This window comes from Dunckerocampus dactyliophorus, chromosome 1, assembly GCF_027744805.1.
Source record: "Dunckerocampus dactyliophorus isolate RoL2022-P2 chromosome 1, RoL_Ddac_1.1, whole genome shotgun sequence".
In the NCBI taxonomy this organism is placed as follows: Eukaryota; Metazoa; Chordata; class Actinopteri; order Syngnathiformes; family Syngnathidae; genus Dunckerocampus; species Dunckerocampus dactyliophorus.
In genome coordinates, this window is record NC_072819.1 from 7,981,874 (window position 1) to 8,008,762 (window position 26,889).

The 26,889-nt window shown below is 39.6% G+C and overlaps 3 protein-coding genes across 3 annotated transcripts; 2 read left to right on the top strand and 1 right to left on the bottom strand.

Moving 5' to 3' along the window:
• The first annotated feature begins 51 nt into the window (after positions 1-51).
• LOC129179245 (glycerol-3-phosphate dehydrogenase 1-like protein) lies at positions 52-16,101 on the top strand. The gene is made up of 9 exons (XM_054772229.1): positions 52-223; positions 301-464; positions 743-920; positions 5,461-5,601; positions 5,681-5,819; positions 5,897-6,009; positions 8,052-8,285; positions 9,735-9,841; positions 15,817-16,101. Exons 1-9 carry the CDS (start codon positions 173-175, stop codon positions 15,911-15,913), a joined length of 1,224 nt encoding a protein of 407 aa, XP_054628204.1. The 5' UTR covers positions 52-172; the 3' UTR covers positions 15,914-16,101.
• On the bottom strand, positions 2,209-4,261 carry LOC129179252 (oxysterol-binding protein-related protein 11-like). The gene is made up of 2 exons (XM_054772241.1): positions 4,006-4,261; positions 2,209-3,926 (listed from the first exon to the last, which is right to left on the bottom strand). The coding sequence occupies exons 1-2, from the start codon at positions 4,092-4,094 to the stop codon at positions 3,710-3,712; spliced, it is 306 nt and encodes a 101-aa protein (XP_054628216.1). The 5' UTR covers positions 4,095-4,261; the 3' UTR covers positions 2,209-3,709.
• A 936-nt stretch (positions 16,102-17,037) lies between the features above and the next one.
• fam171b (family with sequence similarity 171 member B) lies at positions 17,038-26,588 on the top strand. Its single transcript, XM_054797771.1, has 8 exons — positions 17,038-17,576; positions 17,734-17,967; positions 19,899-19,991; positions 20,078-20,230; positions 20,345-20,515; positions 22,601-22,714; positions 22,783-22,906; positions 22,986-26,588. The coding sequence occupies exons 1-8, from the start codon at positions 17,387-17,389 to the stop codon at positions 24,268-24,270; spliced, it is 2,364 nt and encodes a 787-aa protein (XP_054653746.1). The 5' UTR covers positions 17,038-17,386; the 3' UTR covers positions 24,271-26,588.
• Positions 26,589-26,889: the final 301 nt, after the last annotated feature.

Here is a 26,889-nt window from a genome sequence, read left to right on the forward strand (position 1 = left end):
AACTAAATCACCGGAAGTTCCTAGAACACACGTTTCCGGCGTGAAGTTGTTGTAAATAACAATAACATTTTGACGGGTTCTATCTCGCTTTCCGCAGGTGTAGTTGATGGAAATAACCTATATAGTATGATGTAATTTAGACATACCCATGTCGTGTGCGTAAGTAGTAAATATGTTTATCGCACTTTATGCAATTCGCAGCCATTTCTGTTCACGTCAAATGGTGAGCATGTTGAAAGTAAATATCGCGTTATCAAACGTTTTTATTAAAACATTTTAAAATCTTTGTTTTTATTGCAGTGGAAATGTGTTGTTGATGAATCATTGGGACAGTGTGGGCGTATGAGGAAGTTACGATACGCGGAAGATATGAAGTATTGTTACTGTACGGTACAGAGTCTAAAAAGCGCCACCGGAACCAAAATGCCTGGGAAAAAAGTCTGCATCGTGGGATCGGGAAATTGGTACATTTTTATATTTAGAAGCGCCTCTGTCACAATAATGTTTTGTGTTTTCATAATTGCTCCGATGCGTAGCATCACAGTGGAAAAAAACGATTTAACTTGGTTAGAAGTCAGTTTTATAGTATAAAAGCTGTCATTCCACAGTTGACAGGTGACAATACTTGCTAATACTAATTAATTAACCTAGCCATGATTAGTTTGTATTTGTTTATTTGCTAAATGAGCTTTTTAAATTAGCTCTGATGCAAATGCATTCATTCTATTGTTGTTTTTTTAAGGGGCTCTTCAATTGCCAAAATCATCGGGTGCAACGTCAGATCTTCCAACCGGTTTGAACCAGTGGTGAACATGTGGGTTTATGAGGAAATGGTCTCTGGGAGAAAGCTGACGGAGATCATCAACACGGAGCACGAAAATGTCAAATATTTGCCAGGTCACAAGCTGCCAAGGAATGTGGTAATTGTCCAGTATTAAGACATGAGAATTACCTTGAATTACAAATAAGAAGTTCACACAAGGGTTGGACAATACCTGAAATTTTTTTAATGAATCCGATGCCAAGTAAATACAAGATCCTTTGATTTATTGATTATGAATATAATCAGAATAAAACACAGGCCAACATCAATCTAACCTTAATAAATATAGTTTAAAATATAAGAAAATTATTATACATGAGTTTAAACCAGGGCTGTCCAAACCTTTACCAGCAAGGGCCACTTAGTGAAAAATGACAGGATGCAAGGACCGTTTTGATATTTTGTAGATATGCTAAGAATTTGTATATATTTCAAGAAAAAATTGCATTTATAGGTTAAACGCTGTTAAAATGACATTGTTTTTGCCCATAATATTATGAGTTTTTTGTCATTCAATTAATTTTAATCTTAATATTTTCACTTTTTTTTCTTGAAATTACAACTGTTCGTTCCATTTCTGCTGTGTTTTTTTCCAACTATTTTAACTTTCCTCTTGCAAGTTTTCTTGTCATAACCATGAGTTTATTCCCATAATATTTTGACCTTATTCTCATCAAAAATTCAGCTGTTTTTTACATTTTGGCTGTTGCTTTTTAAAATATAATATTCCTAAATTTCAACTTTCTTCTTGATATTTTTCTTCTCATAATATTTTGACATTATTCCCACCATATAACTTTTTTCCAACCTAATTTTCCAAAAAATACAACTTATTTTTTGGTTTTGTTTGTTTCTCATAATATTATGACTTAAAAAAATATATCTTTTTACTTTAATATTTAAACTACTAAAATGCTACTTATTTTTCGTCATAATATTACTTTATTCTCATGAAATTACAACTTTTTTTCTCCAAAGATTGAAACTTTTTTTTCTTAATATTTTTACTTTATTCTTGTAAAATTATTACGTATTTTTCCATCTTAGTTGTTTTGTTTTTTTAGTTTTCTTAAATTATATATTTTGAATGTGCCACCGGCTGCATTTTGGACACAAGGCAAGGCAAGGCAAGTTTATTTATAGAGCACAATTCATACACAAGGTAATTCAAAGTGCTTTACACAAAAGAAGGGTAAAATCACTTCATAAAATCATTCTATAAAAACATAAATCATTCTAAAATCATTACATAAAATTCCATAAATCTTTCCATAAAACAAAAAGATTAAAAATGAAGAGTGCGGATAAAATACTTTTAGTTGTCAAATGCACAGTTGAATAGAAGTGTTTTCAGCCTGGATTTGAACATTGCCAAAGTTGAGGATTGTCGCACATCTGAAAGATTGTATCACATTGTGGTAGCATAAAACTGAAACGCAGCTTCACCGTGTTTAGTCCTGACTCGCAGGCGACCACTCCCTGAGCTTCTCAAAGCTCAAGATGGTTTATGTGGTTCTAACATGTCGTGGCGCAAGACCATGAAAAGACTTGTACACAAGCAGAGTTGTTTTAAAGTCTATTCTGTGAGCAACAGGAAGCCAGTGCAGAGGTGTGTACTGCTCGTTTAGAGAGCCTGGTGAGAAGGCAGTTACAGTAGTCTAGCCTGCTGAAGACAAAGGCATGGATTAGTCTTTTTTAAGTCTTTCTAAATGGATCGAACTACTAAATCTAGACTTTGAAGATATATAAAATATTAAAGTTATTTCATTTTGATGAAGTAATGGCCAATTTTAAATGAACAAACTAAGAATCAAGTTTATTTGTAGTTCTAAATATTATTAAGGTGTTTTTACTCACTTTTTTGTCTCCGACGAGGTTATGCTGATTTCTCAATTTTTGCTGTTTTTAGTTTTCTTGTTAAATTACATTTATTATATTTATTTACTTTATATTGTACAGTACACGTTATTTTCCACTTTATTTTCATAAAAATACAACTGTTTTTTTCATTTCTGCTATTTTTTTATTTTCCAACTATTTCATCTTTATTCTTGTAAATTTTGTGTAATTATGACTTTCTTCCCATAATATTTTGACTTTATTCTTCTAAACTTTTTCCACAACCTAACTTTCCAAATATTAAATTACCACTTTATTCCTTTTGCTTTTTCATATAACAGCTTTAAAAAAAGTTGTTTTCAAAATTATTTAAACTTTATTCTACTAAAATCACATGATCTTTCCTCATAGTACTGCAACTTGCAATTTTATTTTTGTTCGATTATAACTTTTTTCTCTTAATATTTTGACTTTATTCTAGTAAAATTATGGTTGCTGTTTTTCTTTTTTTTTTTTTTTTAAGTTTTCTCATTAAATTATATTTTTACAATGGGCCCCAGGCCAATAAAAAGACACCCGCTCACCACAAATGGACCGCGGGCCGCACTTTGGACTGCCCCGGTATAAGATATTCAGAAAACGCAGTGAAAGATGTGTTGTGATATGTAGTATTCTACACTGGTCAGTAGGTGTCAGTAATGTTACACTGACGGGACAGGTGCCATTGCAGGAAAAACTGTCCAGAAAGCGGAACAAGAAACTTTCCCAAAGCTAACATGTATGATTCTATATTAATTGTTATTTTTGTCTTATTTTCACGTATTATGTCTACTATACTGTGTAGTTGGAGTGTAGAGGTGAATACATTCATGTCTAGAGGGCGGTAACTAAAAACCGTATTTAGAAGGTTGTAAACTACAAAAATATTCCATTTATAAATAAGGAATCCTACTTCAGAGAGATTCACTTATCACTATTGTGTATAGAACCAATTTAACCGCAATAAATTAGGGATTACTGTACAGTCATTTAAATAATCGATTACTATTATTCCCATCCCTCATCAGAATAAGGCTGTTCAAACACACCCCTGAGCTTGTACTGCTCGCCACTGATTGCATTGACAGTGAAAGTGTGCGAGTCCTCGTCGCTGGGGGAGATGACCGCCCCTGCCAGGGCGAGCATGCCACGCGGTTTCTGCGGCCGTGACTGCTCGTTGACAAAGTACTCCAGCAAGCCCGCTTCATTGTTGAGAACAAAGAACCTAAAAAAAACAAGAGGTGTGGCAACTCTGTCAATGTCAGTGAAATTGCATCAGCAGTTGTGAATGATTGACACCTCACCTGTACTGCCAGCCTGTCACCAGGTTGGTATACTTCATCAAGTAGCCATCAATATTCTCCATGTGGTCACTGTCAAGTGATGTTATCATACAAAAAGAGACAAAACAATCAGAACATACACTTCTACTGTCCAGTTCTAATAAAAAGGGAGGCTAGATGTAGTTCTATCACACCTGTATAGTGTGAGTAATGATCCAACACAATAGTGGCGTGTTAATTCAAGCACTTCCATACTTGACACACTTTAAGTGCCTAAGTATGGAACAAACTAAGAATCAAGTTTATTTGTAGTTCTAAATATTATTAAGGTGTTTTTACTCACTTTTTTGTCTCCGACGAGGTTATGCTTTTTTCCTACGACATCTGTTACAACATCATATGCAAATAATGTCTTGGACTTCTAGGACAGCCAATAGCTACTATTCTTACTGAGGAGTTGGCAACAGTAGTGAGGCATATTGAAGCTGAATGTAATCTAATAATTACACTTTTATCGCAAATGTTGATCCAAAATTGTAGGAGAACGTCAACGTCAAGCTAGTAGGAGGGTTTGGAGATATGTCAAAAATAGAAATTTTTATGGGCGTCTCAATTGTTGCCTGGAATGTAAAACCAAAAAGTGGGAATCAACTGTATAACAATACATTAGGTCCCCAACTTACGAACACAATTGGTTCCAGACGACCGTTCTTAAGTTAACTGTTTCCAGACCTGACCTGTGATGAGTGAATTTCCTCAAAGTAGGATTCCTTATTTATAAATGGAACATTGTCGGAGTTAGAGCATAGAAAACCTTCTAAATATGCTTTTAAACTTTATTATAGAGCCCTCTAGACATTAAATAACACTCCTACAGTCATCTTTTCACTCATATTACCCAATATAGTAGACATAATAAGAGAAAATAAGACAGAAATAGGACTTGCTCTGGTGTGTCTTGCTGTAAATGTGTTCTGGTGCTGGCGGAGCTGAGCAGGGGGCGGACAGAAAGTGAGGTTAGTCAGGATTTGAGAATTGAGTTTTAGCTTGGCGTGGGTTATGGCCACAACAGTAGCCCGTGTTAGGGATTATTGTGCCTGTTGTGAGATCATTCAAACCTGCAATAAAGGCCTGTTTGTATATCTCACCAAACATTACAGCAGTATTACCAACACTGAGTGACCTGTGTAGAACACTACATATAATCACAATACCTTATATTTGTATTTTACTTTATTTAGCCATTTTTGTGCTTGAAAATGCTTATTTAGGCAAAAAATACGTCAAATTTGCTTAAATATGCATATTTTTGATTAATAATAGGCTGTATTCAACCAGGAAACAGCATGATTTAATAATACATTTTTGAAAAACCGTCATAGAGTGAAGCCGAGAAATTGGAAGCGCAAAGTGGTGAGGGATTACTGTACAGTAGATCTGTGTCTGCACTCTCTTTGTTGCTGACGGTTTGGACAGGTGGCTGTTCCAGACATTACGCAGGCCGTGAAAGGAGCCAAGTTGCTGGTTTTTGTCGTCCCACATCAATTCATCAGCACAGTTTGTGACCAGATAAAGCTTCACGTTGCAGACGGGGCTATCGGCATTTCCCTCATCAAAGTGAGAGCGTCTTTGTGTCGCACGTTCTACGGGCAAGAGCGCACATTCAAAGTTGGCTCGATGTCCTACTTCATTGCAGGGCATTCATGAGGGCCCAGAAGGACTGAAGCTCATCTCGGACATCATTAGAGAGAAATTGGAGATAGAGGTCAGCGTGCTGATGGGGGCCAACATCGCCAGTGAGGTGGCCGATGGCAAGTTCTGTGAAACCACCATTGGTGAGTCACTTCTTCATTATAAGTGCTTTTTATCTATGCTATCATGATTTTTTAATGTTCTATTTCCAAAACCATAGGCTCAACAAATGAGGCAAATGGGCTTATCTTCAAAGAGCTGCTTCAGACTCCCAACTTTCGCATCACTGTGGTGCAGGAGAGCGACACAGTGGAGCTGTGCGGAGCCCTCAAGGTATGAGGAAGGGTCGGTGTCAAGAGAAAGTGTGACGCTAGCTCCAACATAGACAAGAGACGAGACAAGTTCTTTGAGAATAACAAGAGGTGGAGATTAATACAGCTTGCATGCAAGGAGACAAATCGATACAATCTGAAAAGAAGGCTTCTAGGGAAATATCTGACGAGTCATGCTAAAATGTTAGTTAATAGGCACCCAAGGCGAATCAGCTGATAAGCATGTGGAGGATTTGTTTTTGGAGACACGAGGCCTCTAGCCTCGAGATAATCATAGCAAGTCAGTGTGTTTAATTTTTTTATTTTCAAAATATTTCAACTTTCTTTTTAAATAATCTTCATTAATTTTCTTTTTGGAAGGTTATGACTTTATTCCAGTAATATTTTGACTTGATTCCCATAATATTATAACTTTTTCCCCGAGGTAATTTCCCCAAAAATTACAACTTTATTTTGTTTATTTCTCATAATAATTCCAACTTTAATATTAACCATATGCTACTAAAATTACATCATTATTGCTCCTAATATTACAACTTTATTCTCGTAAATTTTCAAAGTTTTTACACGTTAGAATTAGGGCTATCAATCAATTAAAATATTTAATTTTGATTAATCACATGTTGTCCATAGTTAACTCGTAATTAATCTCAGATATAAGTTTTTATCTGTAAGTTTCCCTTTGAAAGATAATTTTAACATTTTAATACACCTTTCAACGTGAGAGTGGGTAATATGTTTGCTTTATGCAATTGTTTTGTTTATTGAACAAAAATGGACCGATGTATCAAAAACAAACACAACGTACAACAAGTAGACATTGGTAAGGTAAACTGTCCATCACTCAAATATCATTCTCTTCAAGAAAATAATATCACGAAATATAATTGTGATTAACATTCCAAATTAAGGTTTGCAAAAACACCCACCAATTAAGTGAAATGAAAACACGGTGTTAGAAAAAGAAATATTTACAACTTATAAAACATAGAGTACTCAAGAACAGGCAGTAGTATACAGAACTAGGAGTGCGCCCATATCCTGTAGTGCAGTCAGGGTGTAGTTTTTAACTTCCAAACACAGGCATACACACACACAAACACTCTTACACACACTTTATCACACTTTTCTTGGTCTGGTGACTTCAGTGACGTGGAAGTATGATAATAAAAAATACCTGCAGTGCTCCTTCTCTCTTCTCTTTGCCGTTTGAAACTCAACGTAGTCCATGACAACTCAATTTGACAGTAGATACAAATAATTTTGGTCTTTGAAGCTAAACTTACCATTCAAAATACCCTTTTCTTTGTCCATTTCTGATCAATGTTTGTTCCCGGTTGTGGCTCCACAACAACTGCAACACCGCTGTGTTTCCTCAAACTACGGTGTCGGTCAAACAGGGCGTGCATCACACGTTAATCGTGTGTCAAAAAAAATAGTGGCGTTAAAGGGAATTTTCTGTTAACTTGTTATTAACAGCCATTGTTATTATTGTTATTAACATTATTGACAGCCCTAGTTAGAATACGGCTTTTTTTTCCTCTTAATACTTTGACTTTATTGTCGTAAAATTACAGCTGTTTTTTTGCATTTCTGCTGTTGTTGGGCTTTTTAAATTTTCCAACTATTTCAGCTTTCTTCTTGTAAATTTTCTTCTCGTAATTATGACTTCATTCCCATAATATTTTGACTTTATTCTTCTAACATTATAACTTTTTATGCAACCTAATTTCCCAAAAATTACAACTTTGTTGTTTTGTTTGTTTCTCATTTCCTCTTGTAAAATTACCACTTTTTCTTGTTGATTACAACTTTTTTCTCTTAGTATTTTGACTTTCTTCTTGTAAAATTACGGCTGATTTTTTAATTTTTGCTGGGTTTTTTTTAGTTTTCTTGTTAAATTTTATTTATAGAATGTGACAGTGTGACATTAGTGTGCATCTTAGCAGAAATGTTAGTGCATAATTATAACTAATATTAGCACAATCACTTAGACACAAAAGATAGTTGGGAATGACAGTTTGTACCCTTTTGCCGTGCCAGAACATTGTGGCAGTGGGGGCGGGATTTTGCGACGGCCTCGGGTTTGGGGACAACACCAAGGCCGCGGTGATCAGGTTGGGTTTGATGGAGATGATCGCCTTCGCCAAGTTGTTCTGCAAGGGCCAAGTGAACTCCAGCACCTTCCTAGAGAGCTGCGGTGTCGCTGACCTCATCACCACCTGCTACGGGGGACGAAACCGCAAAGTTGCAGAGGCCTTCGTCAAAACATCTAAGGTGGGTTTTTCCTATTTACGAAAAGTTCCGCTCAAAGATACATACAGTGTCTCTCGCCACTTTGCGCTTCAAATTTTGCAGATTTACTCTATGACGGTTTTTCAAAAATATATTAATAAAACATGCTGTTTCGTGGTTGAATACAATCTATTGTTAGTCAAAACATATGCATATACAAGCAAATGTTGCTTATTTTTTGCCTAAATTAAGAATTTTTAAGCATAAAAGTGGCTAAATGAACTAAAATACAAATATAAGGTAAGGTATTCAAAAGACGTGATGAGATGTAGTATTCTATACTGATCACTAGGTGTCAGTAATGTTACTGTAATGTACAGTGAGAAACACAAGCCTTCTCACAACAGGCACAATAATCGCAAATAAAAATCCCTACTGAAAACACAGGCTATTGTTGTGGCCGTAACCCACAGCAAGCAGATACTCAACTCTGAACTCCCGACGCCACTTCCTATCCGCCCCTGTTAGGTGCTGTGCGCGTGCGCCCCGTCCTCTTGTTTGCAACCTTTAATTGGAGCAATGCAAGGTAACAAAGTAGAAATTTGTAGGGAAAAAGATGCTTGCAAAACCAAATGCCACAGCCCATCAACACAAACGAGCCAGTATGCCATATTTATTTTAAAGTGGTTGCAACATAAAAGGCAACAAAACGAACTTGCCCGCCTCAAACTTATCCACCCGACCCAGTTTTCTCATCTGGGAAACTCACTGAGACGTTTGGCCAGAATACAAACGGAATAGCGCAAAATGACACCCCGAGTAATGACCCGATGTTCGTGAATACACCTTGCATCTGTGCTATTTGCTTGGTGCATGCCATGTTTATGGGCGACTTGGCGAAGCTTGAGCAGGAGGGGAAGGATGTTGAGTGTGAAGTTAACGTGCCGTCCGTCCGACACACAGCTAGATTGCCTTCATATCTGCTGGAGAAGAGCGCGCTATAAAGAGATGATCAGTGTCTCACTGCTCCAGCTCACGTTGTCGTGCGTGGCGGAATTCCACCCACAGTGAGACTCGCAGGTACAGTTTCATGCCCACTTTGATCTATTGACGGATAGATCTATTTCTTCTACAGAAGAAATAGAGCTCCTATTATTATTATTATCATTATTAAACTTACCTGCTGAGTTAATCAGAAAAAAGCTAAATTTGCTTATTTAAATCTTTTTGAACTTTATTTATCTGAGGTGTTGATGGGAGCGTAAAAGTGACTATTTAGGGGTGTTTTTTCATGTCTAGAAGGCTCTAATAATGTTAAAAACCATATTTAGAAGGTTGTAAACAGGTTTTCCATGCTCTAGGTACGAAAATATTCCATTTATAAATAAGAAAGCCTACTTTGCAGAAATTCGGTCTGTTCTGGAACCAATTGACTGCGATAAACGAGGGATTACTCTACGACTAAACATCTTGTGGCTGTTGCTTCAATAGTCCATCACAGAGTTGGAGGCTGAAATGCTCAATGGCCAGAAACTGCAGGGCCCCCAAACCTCAGCTGAGGTCTACAAGATGCTTCAGAAGAAGGACATGGTCAGCAAGTAAGTCATCCAGCCATTATACCATGCATTTTGCCCTGACTCAACTGACTTGACTACTTCTTACGTGCTTGACAGACACTGACTGCAATCACCAAAAATAGAAATGTAACACTTTTGTTTTTGCTCCCATCTTTCATGATGGGAAAGATGGCCTAAAGATGCTGAACTCAACGGCGTAAAACTGATTCTATGTGCACAAAAGGCCCATTTCTTTCGAATATTGTTCACAAAACTGTCTAAATCTGTGTTCGTGAGGATTAGTGATGTGCGATACCACTGATTTTGTTTCCGATCTGATACTCAGTAATATTCAGGCTGGTATCGGCGATACCTATACATTGCAAATTCACCTAATGTGTCTGGTAAATTTTAAAAAGTAGTGTATTTCTTATCATAGCATAAAGAATACAAGGCATTTAATCGATTATTTAAATGATTAATGTAAATAAATTATTTGTTTCAATAAATTAATAATTTTATAATTAATTTAAGTAATTTATTTCTTTGTTTTAAACCCTGAAGTATATTGCGGTAGCAGGGTGATTTACAATACAGCCAAAATAGTATAGAACAGAAAAAACTGACAACAAAATCATATAAAATACGTGAAAGTGGTATTTTAAACAATTAAAAAAGAAAATAAGTAAAAACATGAAAATAAATGATTCATTATTAAGAATATTAAGAAGTACTATAAGAATTAAAACTTTATTCACATTCACACATGGCTCCGTTTATGATTTGTCAGGCGCTTCAGACAAATGTTACCTCGTCATTTGTTTGGTAACAAATATTTCCAAACTTTCGTCACTTCCTGTTGTAGGGAAAGAACGCTCACGGAAAAGCTCCGTCCACTATTACCGGAGTTTTAAACTTTTTGCGACTTTGGTGAATACAGTTTGTGATCTGCCTCAATTCGGACCTGCGAGTGGACTAAACTCACTAAAAGAGACAATCAGGTGGAGCCGACAGCCGTTAAGGGCAAGCTATCATGCTAGCCGCGGTTTGACAGCTGCACACGAAGCCGGATTTTATAACATTTGGAGTTATCCTGTGCAGCTTTTTCTGGCCCACGAGGACTGGTGAGACTCTGGTGAGATACTGGTGAGAGACAAACTCCTTGTTATCACGAATATCAATCACCGAAGGCATTACACCACAAGCCAACGGCTAACTGACGGCGTTGCCAAGTAACAGTAACGATGTCAAAGGCTCGAGGGAGAGGAAGCGCAACAAGCGGTGGCTCTAGCAGTTCTGGTCGAAGTACTCCAGATTCAGTCATATATATGGAAGATGTCGATCTAGAACAGATTCCTGAGACAACCGGAGGTGCTCACTTAGTACCACAACCGCTGCCGAGACGCGACAAGGATGACACAGTTAATCAGATGACACACCTGAGTGGAAATATAGGTAAAGCAACAGCGAGAGCCTTACAGAAGGTTAAACACCGCGCAAAAACGCAAGAAAGAAGCTTAATGGAAAAGAGTGAGGCTACCATGGCGAAAACCATGGAGGATTTTGGAAAACAGCTGCAGCTACTTGTGGAGAGTTCCAACTCCACGCACAGAGTAATTCAAAGTCTGCTAGAGACTTCCACCGTCATGCAAAGAGAAATGCAAGGTATGAGAGAGGAATTTAAGATCAGAGAACAGAGAATAAAGCATTGCAAAATGAAATGGGGTTATTAAGGAAGGAAATGCAATGTCTGAGAGTGGAGAATAAAGAATTACAGGAAAGTTATGCTGCACTGGGAGCCACTCTCAAACAGGAAGGTGAAGAAAAAGATAAAATCATTGAGCAGCTGAAAATCACCATAGATGACATGGATCAGAACACGCGAATGAATGACGTGGTCGTGACGGGACTTCGAATCAAACCAAGGTCCTATGCCAGAGCAGTGGCGAATACTGAAGAACCAGATGAAATGGATATCGCCTCAACAGAGCAACAAGTTGTTGATTTTTTGCAATCGAAGAAGGTGGATGTAGACATCCAATCTATTGATACTTGTATCCCACTGTATGGTAGGAACCGTACTACACCCGTCATCATCGTCAAATTCACTAATCGGAAATACAAGGTTGCTCTGCTGAAACAGGGAAAGAAGCTGAAAGGAACAAATGTCTACATGAATGACCACCTGACCAAGCGCTACGCTGAGATTGCAAAGAAAGCACATGATCTGAGGAAGCAAGGAAAGATTCAAGGAACATGGAGTGCAAACTGCAAAATCTTTATCAAAGCAAATGGAGGACCAGAGGCCAGAGTTCTTGTTGTCAAAGACATCAAGGACCTAGAAAGATATTGAGGTCTCCCAACATGGAAGAAAAAAGCTTCAATATGCTACAAGAATATCTACAATTGGACACTTTTTACTTTACAGATCACAAACAATAGGATATGGAAAAACATTGATCTGGACTTAACTTTTTTCTCTCACATCACAAACGACTGCCGTTATTATACGGAGGAGCAATACAACAACAGCGTCATCAACGACCACAAGTTATCCATCATCCACATAAACAGCAGAAGCTTGTACGCAAACTTTACTAATATTAAACAATATTTGAATCAATTCAAAGAACCTTTCAAAGTTATAGCAATCTCAGAAACTTGGATCAACGCTAACAAAGGAATGGACTTCAAGCTGGAAGGATATGAAACGATGTGTGCAAACAGGAACAATGCAAATGGAGGAGGTGTGGCCGTATACGTAGACAAACATCTGAACTACAAAATGGTAAAGAATATGTCATTTGTCATTGATAACATTTCAGAATGTATAACAATTGAAATCTGTAAAGAAAAAAGCAAAAATGTGTTAATAAGTTGTGTGTATAGAACTCCAAAGTCAAAGATTGGAATGTTTGAGGATTGGATTAAGACAACGTTCACAGACATAGGTCAAAAAACTATTTTTATATGTGGAGACTTCAATATTGACCTTTTGAACCAACACAAGTACAAGGAAATAGACGACTTCACAGATACAATGTATAGTTTGAGCTTATATCCTAAAATCATTAGACCAAGCAGAATAACAGACCACTGTGCCACCCTTATTGATAATTTATTCACCAATGACTTTGATAACAACACCATCAGTGGCCTGCTAATTAGTGACATCAGTGATCATCTTCCAGTGTTCACAATCTACAATGAACATTATAAGAAAAGACAGGTGGAGGCAAAAAAGACTTTTCAAAGATTGCGTACAGAGCACAGCACCTGTGCCTTCAGGAAAGATCTAGAAGAATAAAGTTGGGAGAAGGTCTACAGTGCAACAGATGTGGATGAAGCATATGACAGCTTCCTTGGTACTTACATGGAGCTCTACGGTAAGAACTGTCCCTGGCAAGAAAAGTCCAAGAAGCAAAAGAAAAACAACCAGCCATGGATGACAAAAGGACTAAAAAACGCCTGTAAGAAGAGTAATACATTATACAGGACATTCATCATTCAACAGACTAAAGAAGCAGAACAAAAGTATAAGACTTACAAAAATAAGTTGACAACTATCTTGAGAGTGTGTAAGAGGGAATATTGTAGTCATGTACTTGATAAGAACAAAAATAACATGAGAGCAACTTGGGGCATCTTAAATAGTATTATAAAGAACAATACAAAGAAAGCAGACTACCCCCACTATTTCAAGGTTGGAAACACTAACAGGAATGACATGAATGCGGTAGTTGAAATGTTTAACGATTATTTTGTAAATATTGGACCAAAATTGGAAGAAGAAATTCCAAAACAAGACACAATTGATGAAGGGAATGACATTATTGATAGGAATCTTAATTCTATGTTTCTCACTGTTGCAACCAAAAAGGAGATCACTGACATTGTTAAACATTTTAAGGCAAAAACATCAACTGATTGTCATGGAATCGAAATGGAAACAGTTAAAAGGGTCATCAATGAGATCGAAGACCCGTTAACATATATCAGTAACTTATCATTTCAGACTGGAATATTTCCAAGCAAAATGAGAACAGCCAAGGTGGTTCCAATTTTCAAAAAAGGAGACAAACACCAATTTACAAATTATCGGTCAGTTTCCTTGTTACCACAATTCTCCAAAATTGTGGAGAAGCTATTTAATAATAGGTTGGACAAATTTATTATTAAGAATGAATTATTTGCAAGCAGTCAACAGAGCCAACATTTCAACTTCTATGGCACTGATCAAAATCACGGAGGAAATCACTACTGCTATGGACAATAGAAGATGCGCAGCAGCTGTATTCATGGATCTGACAAAAGCCTTCGATACAATAATCACAATATCTTAATTTCAAAATTAGAACGGTACGGAATTAGAGGATTAGTTTTCAATTGGGTTAAAAGTTACCTAGCAAAGAGGAAACAATTTGTAAAGCTAGGAGAATATACATCTGGGAGTTTATACAACACTTGTTGAGTACCCCAGGGGTCCATACTGGGACCACAACTGTTTAATTTGTACATCAACGACATTTGTAAAGTAACAAAGGACTTAAAATTGGTCTTATTCGCGGATGATACCACCGCTTTTTGTTCTGGTGAAAGCACACAAAACTCATTAAAAGGTCAAGGATGAAATGGTTATATTAAAATCATGGTTTGACAGGAACAGATTATCCCTGAACTTAAGTAAAACTAAAATAATGCTATTTGGAAATAGCAGAAGGGAGATGTACGACCGAATACAAATTAATGGAGTGGACATTGAAAAAGTGTAAGAATGTAAATTCCTCAGGGTTATAATAGATGAAAAAATGAGTTGGAAATCTCATATTAAATATATACAGCAAAAGGAGGCGAGAAATATCTCTATATTGAATAAAGCAAAATATGTTCTTGACCAAAAATCACTCCACACTCTGTACTGTTCCCTAGTATTAGCATATCTAATGTATTGTGTGGAGATATGGGGAAATAATTACAAAAGCAATCTTCACTCACTCACTGTACTGCAAAAAAGATCTGTGAGGATAATTCATAATGCCAAGTATAGAGAACATACAAACCCTCTATTTTTAAAATCGCAGATATTAAAATTTGCTGATTTAGTACACTTTCAAACCGCTAGAATAATGTATAAAGTTAATAACTCGTTACCCAAAAACCTCAAAGTATTTCTCAATCAGAGAGGAGAAATGTGATCTTAGAGGAAAATTAAACTTAAAACATTTATATGTGAGAACTACGCTGAAAACCCACAGCATTTCCATGTGTGGAATTAAATTATGGAACGGGTTGAGTAAGGAACTCAAAGTACAGAGATGAGCAAATTCAAAAAACAATACAAGCAGTTGGTGTTTGCTAAATACAAGGCAGAAGAGTCTTGATTATCACAATGATGTTCTGTCAAGTTTATTTTTTTTGTTTTGTTTAAAAAAAAGTTTTGTTCTTTATTCATATTTATTTTAAATATTTATATTATTATATATATATTTGGGGGGGGGGGGTCTTACCGTTATCTATTATCTATTATTCTGACTATCACAGAAAACATCACATGGAATGCAGAAAGTGAACAACATCTACTGTACTAGATGTAGAATAGTTGGGGGTAGGATATTAAATAAGCTTTGCTTCTTCCTACTCCTTTTGGACATGTGGAACTGTGAAAAAATGATTCATGAGATGTATTCCATTGTAACCATCATGTTCAAATAAACTAAACCAAACCAAACCAAACGTCAAACGCCTGAAGTATCAAAAGTATCGACATTTTGATTGGAGTATCGATTTTAGAGCTTGTATCGGAAGTATCTATATATCAGTATCAATCTGCACATCACTAGTGAGCACTTCCCCTTTGCCCAGATAATCCATGCACCTCACAGGTGTGGCATATGAAGATGCTGATAAGACAGCATGATTAGAGCACAACTGGCCACAATAAAAGGCCACTCCCAAATGTGTTGCGTTTTTCTCTTTATTGAGTCTAGTTTTAAGAAATGTTTGTCTCCCTCTGTTAGGTTCCCGCTCTTTGCAGCCATCTACCAGATCTGCTTCGAAGGCAAAGAGGTGAAAGAGTTCATCACCTGCCTGCAGAACCACCCGGAGCACATGTAGTAGGACTTGAATGTGCACAAGAGACTCTTTCTGCTCCTTCTGTGGATATTTGTTACCTTTAAAGGGCAGTACAGTCGAACAAAACCAGCATTTTTTTTTACATTGTTTTTTTTAGATGTAATGTAATATTTGTCTTAATTGAACTCCATTTATGACGTAATGTCATGTCAATAAAGGAACTGTCTTGATATGGTTACATCAGGAGTGTCCTAAGTTTTTCCAGCGAGGGCCACATAGTGGCAAAATTAAAGGATGCAAGGGCCTCTTTGAAATTTTGTAAAAGCAACCACGGCTGTCAAATGATTAAACATTTTAATCAAATTAATCACCATTTGCAACTCTGTGTGAAATATTCCCATGTTTTACTGTATTTTATGAAAAAAGATAAGGGATAACAAATTACAGCACACATTACATACACATTTGCATGTATTAACAGCTCCAAATGAACTGAAAATTTAACCCAAGCTTAAAGATAGCACACGTCTGAAAATCCATTTGCCTAACACTAAAGTTTCTTCTTGTAATTATGACTTGATTCCCATAATATTTGGACTTTACCCTTGTAAAATTATTTCTTTTTCTGCAAATTAATTTTCTAAAAAATACAAATTCATTTGTTCTTTTGTTTGTTTCTCATATTACAACTTTAAAAAAAATAACGTCTTTTTTCTTTAATATTTCAACTTTATGCTGCTAAAACTATGTTATATTTCTTCATAATTCTTGTAAAATTACTTTATTGTTTATTTATACTATACTATATTGTTTATATTACTTTTTCCTGTTTTTATTGCATTTTTTTCTCTTACTATTTTGACTTTATTCTTGTAAAATTACTGTTGATTTTTTTAATTTTTGCTGTCGATGTTTGTTTTTTTTGTTGGGGTAGCAAATCGCCCCCGGGTCACACTTTGAAAAGCACTGCTGCAGTGCTTTTCATTGGGGTGGCCAAGGTGAGACCATTACTCACATAAGGGTGGCAATAGGTTGATACCTGAAATGTATAGCTGGCCAGTGGGCCACCCTGGCCACCCCGTAGCTCCGCCACTGCGCTGCTGTAAAATAAAAGCGACAGCAACGCAGCATGCACAATGTGCGCGATGACGTCAGAGCACCCCTAAACCAAAGATGCTATGGGAAGAAGTCTCACTTTGATGCTTTCGTTTTTCAGTCTTTCTCTGAGCTCTGTCTATTTCCTCACTGTATCTTTTTAAGTACCACAGGAGGGTACATGATATTAAAATGGTCGGCAGAAGAATGGACTCATTTTGGCTGAGTCGTCGGTAGATAGTAATACGTCTTTTCATTGTAAACGATCTCGGTCTACACACGCCCAGCCTCAGCACCAGCGCATCTTCAACCCACTTGGGCTCTATAACAACAGAACCAGCACGTAAGCTCTCACTTTATGGCCCGCTCCCCCTGCTCTTAGCCGTCCGTTATGTCTTTGGGCCTGCTCCCCGTCTCGCCATGCCCGATGCGGAGCGCCGCCTGACTCCACTGCTGCTCTTTGTGCCGTCCTTGCTTCTGGTTTCCTGCCTGGATGCGCCAGTGGGAGCCGCGGAGGAGGGCGGCGGCCTTCCCCCCTCATCGCCCGGGGACAATGGCCTTACCGTCGCCACCGCGTCGACCTCTCTCGGGGCCACCGCCTTAACCGAAGGTGATGTCATCGTTTATAATACTTGCACATGTCGCCAAAGGATGTCTTTGTTGTTATTTTTGGTACTGTCAGCACATATTTACCTGGGAAACATCGACATTAAGTATTCTGTACTAAGGGAGGGGGGGCCTGCTTGGTGTTATTGTGTGATTTCCAGATCCCCAGTTTGCCCTAAAGGTCCTGGTGAGAGACCTGGTGACACGCCAGCTGCTGCCAGGAGCCTCCGTCGGGGTTTATGTGAACCACACCCTGAGCAGCTCCACCCGGATTGGAGAGAAAGGTGAGGCTGTGCTTTGGGTGCCTTACAGCCCCGGGCTCAGGCTCACCCTGGTGGGCACCATGCAAGGGTACGTCCCCAGCCCACTGCCTTGGAGTACCACAAGGAGACCCAGTAAGTATAACACCTGCTGGAACTTTTCCAATCAGGGGCTTAAGGGCTATATCAGTTGGAATTGGGTGTCCAAACCTTTTCCACCGAGGGCCGCATACAAAAAAAATGGAGAAAGTAGGAGGGATACTTTTATATTCTTTATCTTTTTGTTAATTAAACACAGCAAAAAATCATTTCCATTTCACACTCATCCTTTAGTACTTTAGTACCCAGAAAACTGAAACGCACAGAAATCAAAACAATTTTTCCCATATAGGTAATAGATCCAATTGATCTGTTCCAGGCACTCACACTATGAACAAAAAATACATTTTGTAGAGAATAATTATAGTTTTACATGCAGAAAACAATGCAAAATAATTATAAATGAGAAAATAATTATAAATGACAAGTGCTTTTACATTTATTGGAGACTCTTGTTGGCGAAGATGGCGAGGAGCACAATAGCTTCCCAACCACCGTTTGTGATTTCTGTTTCGTTAACACTTTTTTCCCTTTCGCAACATTAGTTTCCTGAATTTTTTCTAACTTGGGCAGGATGGAACCTATTGTTGATGCGGCCAATTATTGTTGGTGTTGGGGTTGTGTGATCCAAGATGGCTGAATAAACAAGCAATGCTGGGAATATTTGCCCGCGTCTTTATTAATACAACAAGATTCAATGTACCAAAGGGTAAAATGCAATCGTTTGTTATTTGCAATATTGTATGATAACTGAGGCAAACATTTTGGTGAATAGTTTAATCGAAAACTGAAACTATCCATCCATCCATTTTATATACCGCTAAACTAGAGTTTTAGAAAACTGAGGTTTGACTGTATTTAAACACACTTCTGCTTCACGGGCAGGTGGCGCTGGGTCCAAGTCTTCGATAAATATTTTTTATATAAATATTTGTTGGTAAAAAGCACACCTAACGCTGGTATACTACAAGTCCCAGAATGCACCACATTAGCTGACACTGGCTCCACCAATGGCAGTACAGTTGTCCCTCGCTGCATCACGGTTTGAACATTGCTCCCTCACTCTATCGCGTTTTTTCAAAAATTAATTAATAAATGAGAGCTTTTTCGTGGTTAACTACAGCCTATTATTATAATTGTAAGTCATATGTAGTATTCCTGTCACTAGGCGTCAGTAATGTTACATTGATGAGACATCACTTTACATTACCTTAAAGGGATAGTTCGGATTTTTTGACATGAAGTTGTATATCCCCATCAGCAGTGTAGTGTTTCAACAGTGACTTACCCCCCACTTTGTTCCGTGAGTGGAGTTCTGGTCAGATTTCGGTGAGGAGGGTCGTAGTTCCTGTTAGTTTCTGGGGTCACTAAAGTAAAGAGTTTGGTTTCTCAAAAGAATATGCGCTCGAAAGAGTAATGCATTTGCATCACAAAACCGTTGCCCACCAAAAAGTCAGTCCTCTCAGTCGCTTGCCGTTATTTCCTCTCTGTTCGTATCACAAAGCGCTCTCGCCTGTCAGCTGGGATGGGCTCCACCATACCTCCGCGACCCTAATGAGGATTAAGCAGCACAGAAAATGAATGAATGAATGTAGTATTTTGGTCACCAGACATACAGTAGGTGATGTTACACTGATGAGACGTCACTTTACATTACATTAACTTGAGGCCACGGATCCTTGCAGTCTGACGCGACATTTAATCAGCAGTCAAAACGCAGTCTAGATGCGTTCACGGACTTGTGGTGAGTCGGATATTTAAAACTCTTTTCGAAAATGCACATTTCCTCCACTTCTGTAAAAAATTACAGAGCTCGGTGTGGGAGCCACAACAAGGAGGCTGAAGAGCCGTGGGTTGCTGACCTCTGTCCAAACCCTAACCTTAACCCATAACTAGGTGTGGGGTGAGGGAAGTATTTCTGTATATGATTCCCAAATAATGTTCTTATGGATGTTGTCATTTCTCAGTCTTCTCTGCTGTGACGCTGCTGCTGCTCCCTCAGAGGCAAGGCAACATCTGGCTGTTTGAAGACTCAGTGCTTATCACAGCCAAGTTACCTGGTAAGTTAACACAGGGCAGAAATGTGAAGTGTTGCTGTCAGAAAAATGTAACTGCGGTTGTTTTGGGTCCCATTGGTTTGTCACAGACAGTGCGTCCCAACCAAAGATAACGTTCCCCAAGAACCTCCTCACACAACCCGACAAGAGCAACATCTCGTCAGTGACAGCTTACCTGACTGTGCCACCGTTAGTGAGGGACTGTGCCAACTGCACTCCAGGCATTGTTTTTAATGGATCAGGTGAGTATCAAGTACACGACATTAGGACTGCATACATACTGTACATGCAACCATCACCATACAGTGGAACCCGTTTAAGTCAACCCTGTTTATATCGACAATCCGTCCCTGCAGTTTTTAAAAACACTGAGCTGAAGCCCGTGGCTGCGATCAGCGTTCTTCTCTATGTGGGTGGAGAGGAGCTCAAGGTTCGAGGACCCATCCAGGTCAGCGTGCCTCTCGGTGGCAGCACCCGCCTCCGCGCCTCCGACACTGTACCAGCATGGGCCTTCAACCTCCAGACAGGTAGGAGTCATCGTCACACACCCCTGACATAATATATAAACTTTGCCTAAATATGTTATATATTGTTTGTAATTATGTTACACATTGCTCAATTTTTTAAAGCAAACGATACATTTTGTGCAAAAATTACATTTATAGTTCATGGCGCCAGCGATGACGAACTTGCTCCCGCTGTTGAGTCTCGTGACGCGATCAGAGTACTATCACTTAGCTACACAAACATAGCGGTGTACGAGACAGAAGATGTTTGCAGTGATTATAGCGAAGATTTTGATGTGTCAGTAGTTTTCGAGGAGAAAAGAAGGAAGGAAACATTTGGAGATGAAATAGAAAACTTGAAGAACATGGACTTAATTTAGCCTTAAGGCATGGAGATGAAGATTGGTCGCCTTCAAAACACAAAATGGTAAATGTAACTTACTCTGGAGTTGCTTATCCTTCAGTTATTGTTTAAAATTGGCTTCTTAATTCTTAACACTCGAACTCCCAAAGCAGTCATTTTGACTGTTTTCAAAATTTGCAATGTCATAACTTGGTTAAAAAAAAACCTATGTACCCATAGGACCCTGACTTTTCCTAAATGTGTGTATATTTTATTCTAACATTGTTTTATCATTAAAATTTCTAAACACAAAAGAGATCTGAGTGTTACTACCTCGAATGACCATAGCAGTCAAATTGACTGCCTGCTTTTTACGGGGGTGTCATATTTCACTATTTGCTACATTTTTCCCGCCCTTTCTCCTGCTCTATTGGCTGTTTGTTTTTTATGCTCTGTGATGCTAAAACCTAGCTATAGCTTCACTCTAAACCCAAGAGAGACAAAAATGACAAGTAGAAAGAAGGTGACAGCTATGGAGGCTTTAGCCTTGCTTCAGAGAAAATGGTGTGCATGTGTAATTGCAGAGAAGTGTTGTTGTGTCAATTCAATCAAACACTCAATCGCTATAGTTTTCATTTAGCGTCCTGATGTGTTTTTTACCTATTCCACCAATTTATTTAATGATAATCCAAATTATATACAAAGAGTCAAAATGACTGCTATGGTCATTCTAGTAGTTGCAGAATTCTGGTAGACCGAGTGTTAATGAGCGTAAAGGGGTCTTTATAGCCTGATATATACAAGTATATAGCTAGCTGGCGCCGCCCCCTGCCCTCCACAAGTAAAAGATGTGAAAAGATGTTTATATAACATGTATAGTGCTTTACGGCCTTGTCGCAATCATGGAATAGTGTTTAGAGTACATTATGTAAACAAGACATCACTTACACTGTTCTGTGGCAACTTTGACGTCGTTCTTCTTGTCTTTTTTTCCTGTGTACCGGCCGGTACTATTCCCCGGTGGAATAGCATCCTTTTTCAAAATGTGCTTATACCATACTTTCAAGCCAAATGCTTCTTTTTAAAGGTGTTCATTCATAGCAGCCGTCAGGGAAATGATCACTGCAAAGAACAGAACTCGAGGTGGGCTTCTAGCTGTCTCTCGTCTCAGTTCTGTCTTAAACCTTTGTCTTTTGGAAAAGAAAACAACTTCCAGTATGACTCGGATACTGTGAACATCCAGCAGCAACATGTTTTGACATGACTACTGTCTTGATGAAAAATATACTGAACCAAGTCGATGATCTTCCTCGAGAAGCGTTTGTTTACTCTGCTTTAGCTGAGAGGTGTGACCCCGATGACGTCGCTTCCGGAAATGAGACTGAACAGCAAGAGCTAGCTCGTCATGGCTGACACCGTGAACTATAAATGTAATTTTTGTGAATTTACTGTTCGCGTTCAAAAATGTAACAGTGTGGAACATAATTACAAACAATATATAACATATTTAAGCAAAGTTGATAAATCATGTTGGGGACCCCTTAAGAGAGCCAAGAATGATCAAGTTTAACGGATGCCAGCCAGTGTGGCAGTGCGAGTGTACACTGGTAAACATCACTCCCTGAACCTTAAGAGCCATGCTGGCTGTTGACTTTCGCTCGACTCTCATTCTCAAGGATCTTGGTTCAAGCCCATAGTGGTGCCTGAACCAGGTGGCTTACACAAGTGCAGTATGTAATGTCTCTGGAATTACTTGTTTTAAGGCGCCTGGGAGAATCAAGGTCTGGGAGTAGTGAAGACAGTTGGTGAGGACCTGGTTTGGACTTACACCGCTTCCCACCTGGGAGACTGGATCGCTGCCCCCCTACCGTCCAGCGGTGAATATGCACGTGACGTTGCTTTTGCCTTGGATACGCTGCTGATGTACTATATCTTAATATGTCAGATCACCTTGGCTATGGAATCTCCTTGGATTTCATGTCACACCACACACTCCTGTTGGTGGGAATATTGGCAGGAACGCTCGTTGTCATGATTGGATTTCTGTCACTGCTGTTGTGCCACTGCAGGTAAGAAATCTAATGAATTGCAATAAATATCAACCAATGGCAGATATTTTGTGAATAATGGACTGAAATGGTTTTCTAGCGGTTCCCACCGAGAGCCCGGGAAAAGGCGAGCCCGTTTTTCAAAACTCACGGTGGTGAAAAAAGACCAAACCACCTCAATGCACATGGAAGAGGGTCTGCTCTTCCACTCGGGTGAGAACATGCTGGCTTCCTGTAGTGTCCAGTGTGACCCTTCATCCACCCCGAGGCACAAAGCCAACTACAACATCTATGTGGAGGATCCATCCGTCCGGCGGGCAGCTCCTCTTTATGAGAATATTTCAACTGATCACATCAAAGTTCCCCTTCATCCTCACTACATCAGCAACGAGGAGGTGTCTCGGTTTAGGGGCAGAATGGAACAGAACCACAGCAACATTAACTCTGATGACTTCTTTCCAGACAAGCTGCTTCATATCTACAACCAGCCAATGGCCATCATTCACGCACCACAGGAGTCACAGAAATCTGGCTGCAAGGCTGCCACGTTCCCCCGCAATGGAAATGAGTTTGACTCTCACTCAGAGGCTCCAAGTAAAGATAGCTACACTCAGACCCTTGGCAAAGTCCAAAACGGCCAACAGCAGAGGAACCAAGATGAGCCCAAGTCTCTAGAGACTCCTCCGCCAAATCAAGAGCCTCCTGTTGCTGTGTGGGGTCGCTACAGTAACCTCCTTGAGTCCTCAGTCTCAGTGCCAGGAACCCTTAATGAGGCAGCCGGGATGGAAGCCTTCAGCGCTGGCCACGGTGTTCCGAGGGAGCTGCAACTGATCTCAGAGCACACCTTGTTGGAACTCACCCGGGGAAAGTCCTCGTCATCCCATCCCAGGGCCTGGTTTGTCTCCTTGGATGGAAAACCGGCCGCCCAGGTGCGCCACTCCATCATAGAGCTGCAGAGCCGTCACCGCCCTACCAGCAGCAATGATACCAGCCTGGACTCGGGGGTGGACATGAACGAGCCTCAGCATAGCATTCGTGAGGTGGAGCGGGAAAGGCCGTCACTCAGGGCCTCCTCGCTTCCGCATCACGGCAGAAGCGGCAGGTACAGCGAAGAGCAGGACCTGAGCAGCAGTGAGAGTGGCACCACTGCCACCTGCACGCCAGAAGACCCCTCCCTCAGGAACATTCTCGATGGAAGCAGTGGGGTTATTTCCAACATTCCAGAGGAGCAAGACGGGATGGACACGTCTAGCACTCAGGAAGACAGCGAGGCGAGAGGGACCCCACCTCCACGCCGCCTGAGGAAAGCAAGGGAGAAGGTGAAATCGGAAAAAAGGAGTACAAAGCACATACGAGAGGGACGGCCTCTGACCAAGCGGCGCTAGACGAAGCCTTAAGTCAGAGCATCCCACGTTGCTCACGTCAGATGTGGTCCGCGCTTGCTTTTCCTCTGACAGGCATCGTTGTGGTCCAAATGTGTGATTGTACAACTTTGCCAAAGAAAGATAACAGTGCGACATCGAGTACCTGCAAACATGTTCTGAAGATCACCAGCGAGATTCCTCTCATGGACTCAATGATCGACAATGCCCAGCACTGAGGGTGCCTTCTTTCTGTCTTCGACCAGGAAGTGTTATGAGACCAAGCTGGTGAGTCAGCAGGACGGACACTTATCCTCGCCATGGACGCCCCCAGGTGTACTGCCGACATATAGCTTCATTTTTCCTCCAAGAGACTTTCATGAAAAAGATAGTTTGGTTTGTGTCCTGCAGGGGTGAACTCATATGCCATTTTGAATTGTCACTTCTAAAATTTTACTTCCATCTGCATGAAATGTTTGTGTTTTTGCAAAATGCCTTCTCACAAACGTCTCATCTTTGTAGTTGTTAGGATACTTAGTCTAGTACATACTAGTGATGGGATTCCTTTTACTGACTCGAGTTCTTATGAGTCACAGAGCGCATGCGTAGAAACTTGTGTGAATCTGGGTACTCAATTCACTCTAGTCACCCATCTCAGAGCACATGTGCAACAAATTGTGAATGGGGTACTCGACGCACTCGAATCACACGTCACAAAACAAACGCAAATGCTAAACTCGCAGGAAACGGTTAATCCAAACACTCTAGTCGTCCATCACAGAGGGCATGCAGATAAAGTTTTGTGACTTGGGTACCCGATTTAACCATCAGAGTGCGTGCACATAAACTAGCACATGCAAATCGTAAATCGGGTACTCAATGCACTCGAATCACCCGGCACGTGCAGAAACTCGCATGGCACACGCGCATATACATTCACATGCGCAACAAGTTGGGAATCGGGTACTCAATGCTCTTGAATTACCCATCACAGAGTACATGTGCAGAAACTCGCATGAATTGGCAACTTGAGTGACTCGAGTCATCTGTCACAGAGCGCATACACTTGCACATGCACACCAAGTGGTCAGTCGGATACTCGATGCACTCTTCTCACCCGTCACAGAGCGCATGTGCAGAAACTCACATGAATCAGGTACTCAATTTACTCAGGTCATCCACCACAGAGCTTTACAAGTTGTGAATCGGGTACTCGATGCACTTGAATCACCCGTCACAGAGAGCATGTGCAGAAACTTGCCTGATTGGGTACTCAATTTACCCATCACAGAGTGAATGCGCAGAAACTCGCACATGTGCAACCAGATGTTTCCCGGGTACTTGATGCACTTGAATCACCCGTCACAAACTCAAACATGCCCAACAAGTTGTGAATCGGTAACTCGAATCATTGTCACATGAGCAGAAACTCGCATGGATCAGGTTCTCGATTCCCACGAGTCACCTATCAGAGCGTAGGCGCATAAACCAAGTCCCACCGCCCCCAAACTTGTCCCGCATTTAATCCAGGCCATGCCGTGTTACCTGGTTTGTTTTTGTTACAATTAGCTAGCGGTAGCAGGTGTGAGTGAACGAGTTAACGGGGATGATTACCCGTGAGTCCCAATTCAGTAAAACACTTGTGAGTTTTGAGTGAATCGTTCATCACTGGCACATCTCGGGAGTACATACAGTACATGCTTTTTTCTTGTTAAACTACGTTTTGTGCCTTGGAGATTTGCTTTGAGCATTTCTAGACTGATTTTGTGTATAAATAATATGGCGCAGGCCACCCCGTTCATTGTTATATCCATCCAGGATTCATGTTGTGGCACAATTCCTGATCCAGCAATATTAACAGCAATGTCGATGTTTAAAGCTTGACCAAATGTAGTCTTCCTTCGTGGGTTCCAGCTTGGTTTTACAACGACATTCATGTATTTCTGTGTAAATAGTCAAAACAGTGACTGTGATATTGTTTGTTTAGTGTGGTTCTCTTGTTTACTATGAATGGTTCTAAAAACCAAGAAGCATGACATGTATCGTTCTTTTAGTTGAAAGGAAGTGAACAGAAAGCTGCTGTAATATAGTATCTACGTTCTTTTTAAATGTAGCAACAAGTTGAGCACTTAAATCAGTCAACAGGCATATGAATGAACACGTTAATGCTGCAGAAGCTGCAACATAGACCGTACAGTAGTCGTTGCTCCTCGTTAACTTGCTGAATGTATTTGTATTGGTGAATTTAACTTTCTTCTTGTCGGTGGTGTTTCTTCGCAGTGCTTTATGTATTCTTTTGTGTGCTCTACATTATTAAACTTGTTTCAAACTCTTCATCTTCAGACTTTTTCTTTCCTTCCCTTTTAATAGCATGCAACGGCTGCAACATGACTTGCAGTGCCTCTGTGGCACACTTGAATTGTCAAAATAGTCAGATGCAACTGTACCCTGTACAAAAAAGCGATTGAAACAATACAACACGTCAACACACGTGACGCACAAAGTAACCTACCTATTGCACCATGTGGGTGTATAAATAAATATATATGCATAATACCCATGCCAAAAAAACATCCATATATTCCCGCCGCAAGGCATGCTGGGTAGCTTCCGGTACTCTTTCTCCCAACATTTTGCTCTGTT

What these genes read in the sequence shown, in the direction of transcription:
- LOC129179245 (XM_054772229.1), top strand. Translation starts at nt 173, where the DNA reads ATGTTTATCGCACTTTATGCAATTCGCAGCCATTTCTGTTCACGTCAA. An exon ending in ATTTCTGTTCACGTCAAATG is followed by an intron (nt 224 to 300) that starts GTGAGCATGTTG and finishes TTTTTATTGCAG; the next exon opens with TGGAAATGTGTTGTTGATGA. An exon ending in CCTTCGTCAAAACATCTAAG is followed by an intron (nt 8,286 to 9,734) that starts GTGGGTTTTTCC and finishes TTGCTTCAATAG; the next exon opens with TCCATCACAGAGTTGGAGGC.
- fam171b (XM_054797771.1), top strand. Translation starts at nt 17,387, where the DNA reads ATGCCCGATGCGGAGCGCCGCCTGACTCCACTGCTGCTCTTTGTGCCG. An exon ending in GGCCACCGCCTTAACCGAAG is followed by an intron (nt 17,577 to 17,733) that starts GTGATGTCATCG and finishes TGTGATTTCCAG; the next exon opens with ATCCCCAGTTTGCCCTAAAG. An exon ending in GAGTACCACAAGGAGACCCA is followed by an intron (nt 17,968 to 19,898) that starts GTAAGTATAACA and finishes GTCATTTCTCAG; the next exon opens with TCTTCTCTGCTGTGACGCTG.
- LOC129179252 (XM_054772241.1), bottom strand. Translation starts at nt 4,094, where the DNA reads ATGATAACATCACTTGACAGTGACCACATGGAGAATATTGATGGCTAC. An exon ending in GTGACAGGCTGGCAGTACAG is followed by an intron (nt 3,927 to 4,005) that starts GTGAGGTGTCAA and finishes TGTTTTTTTTAG; the next exon opens with GTTCTTTGTTCTCAACAATG.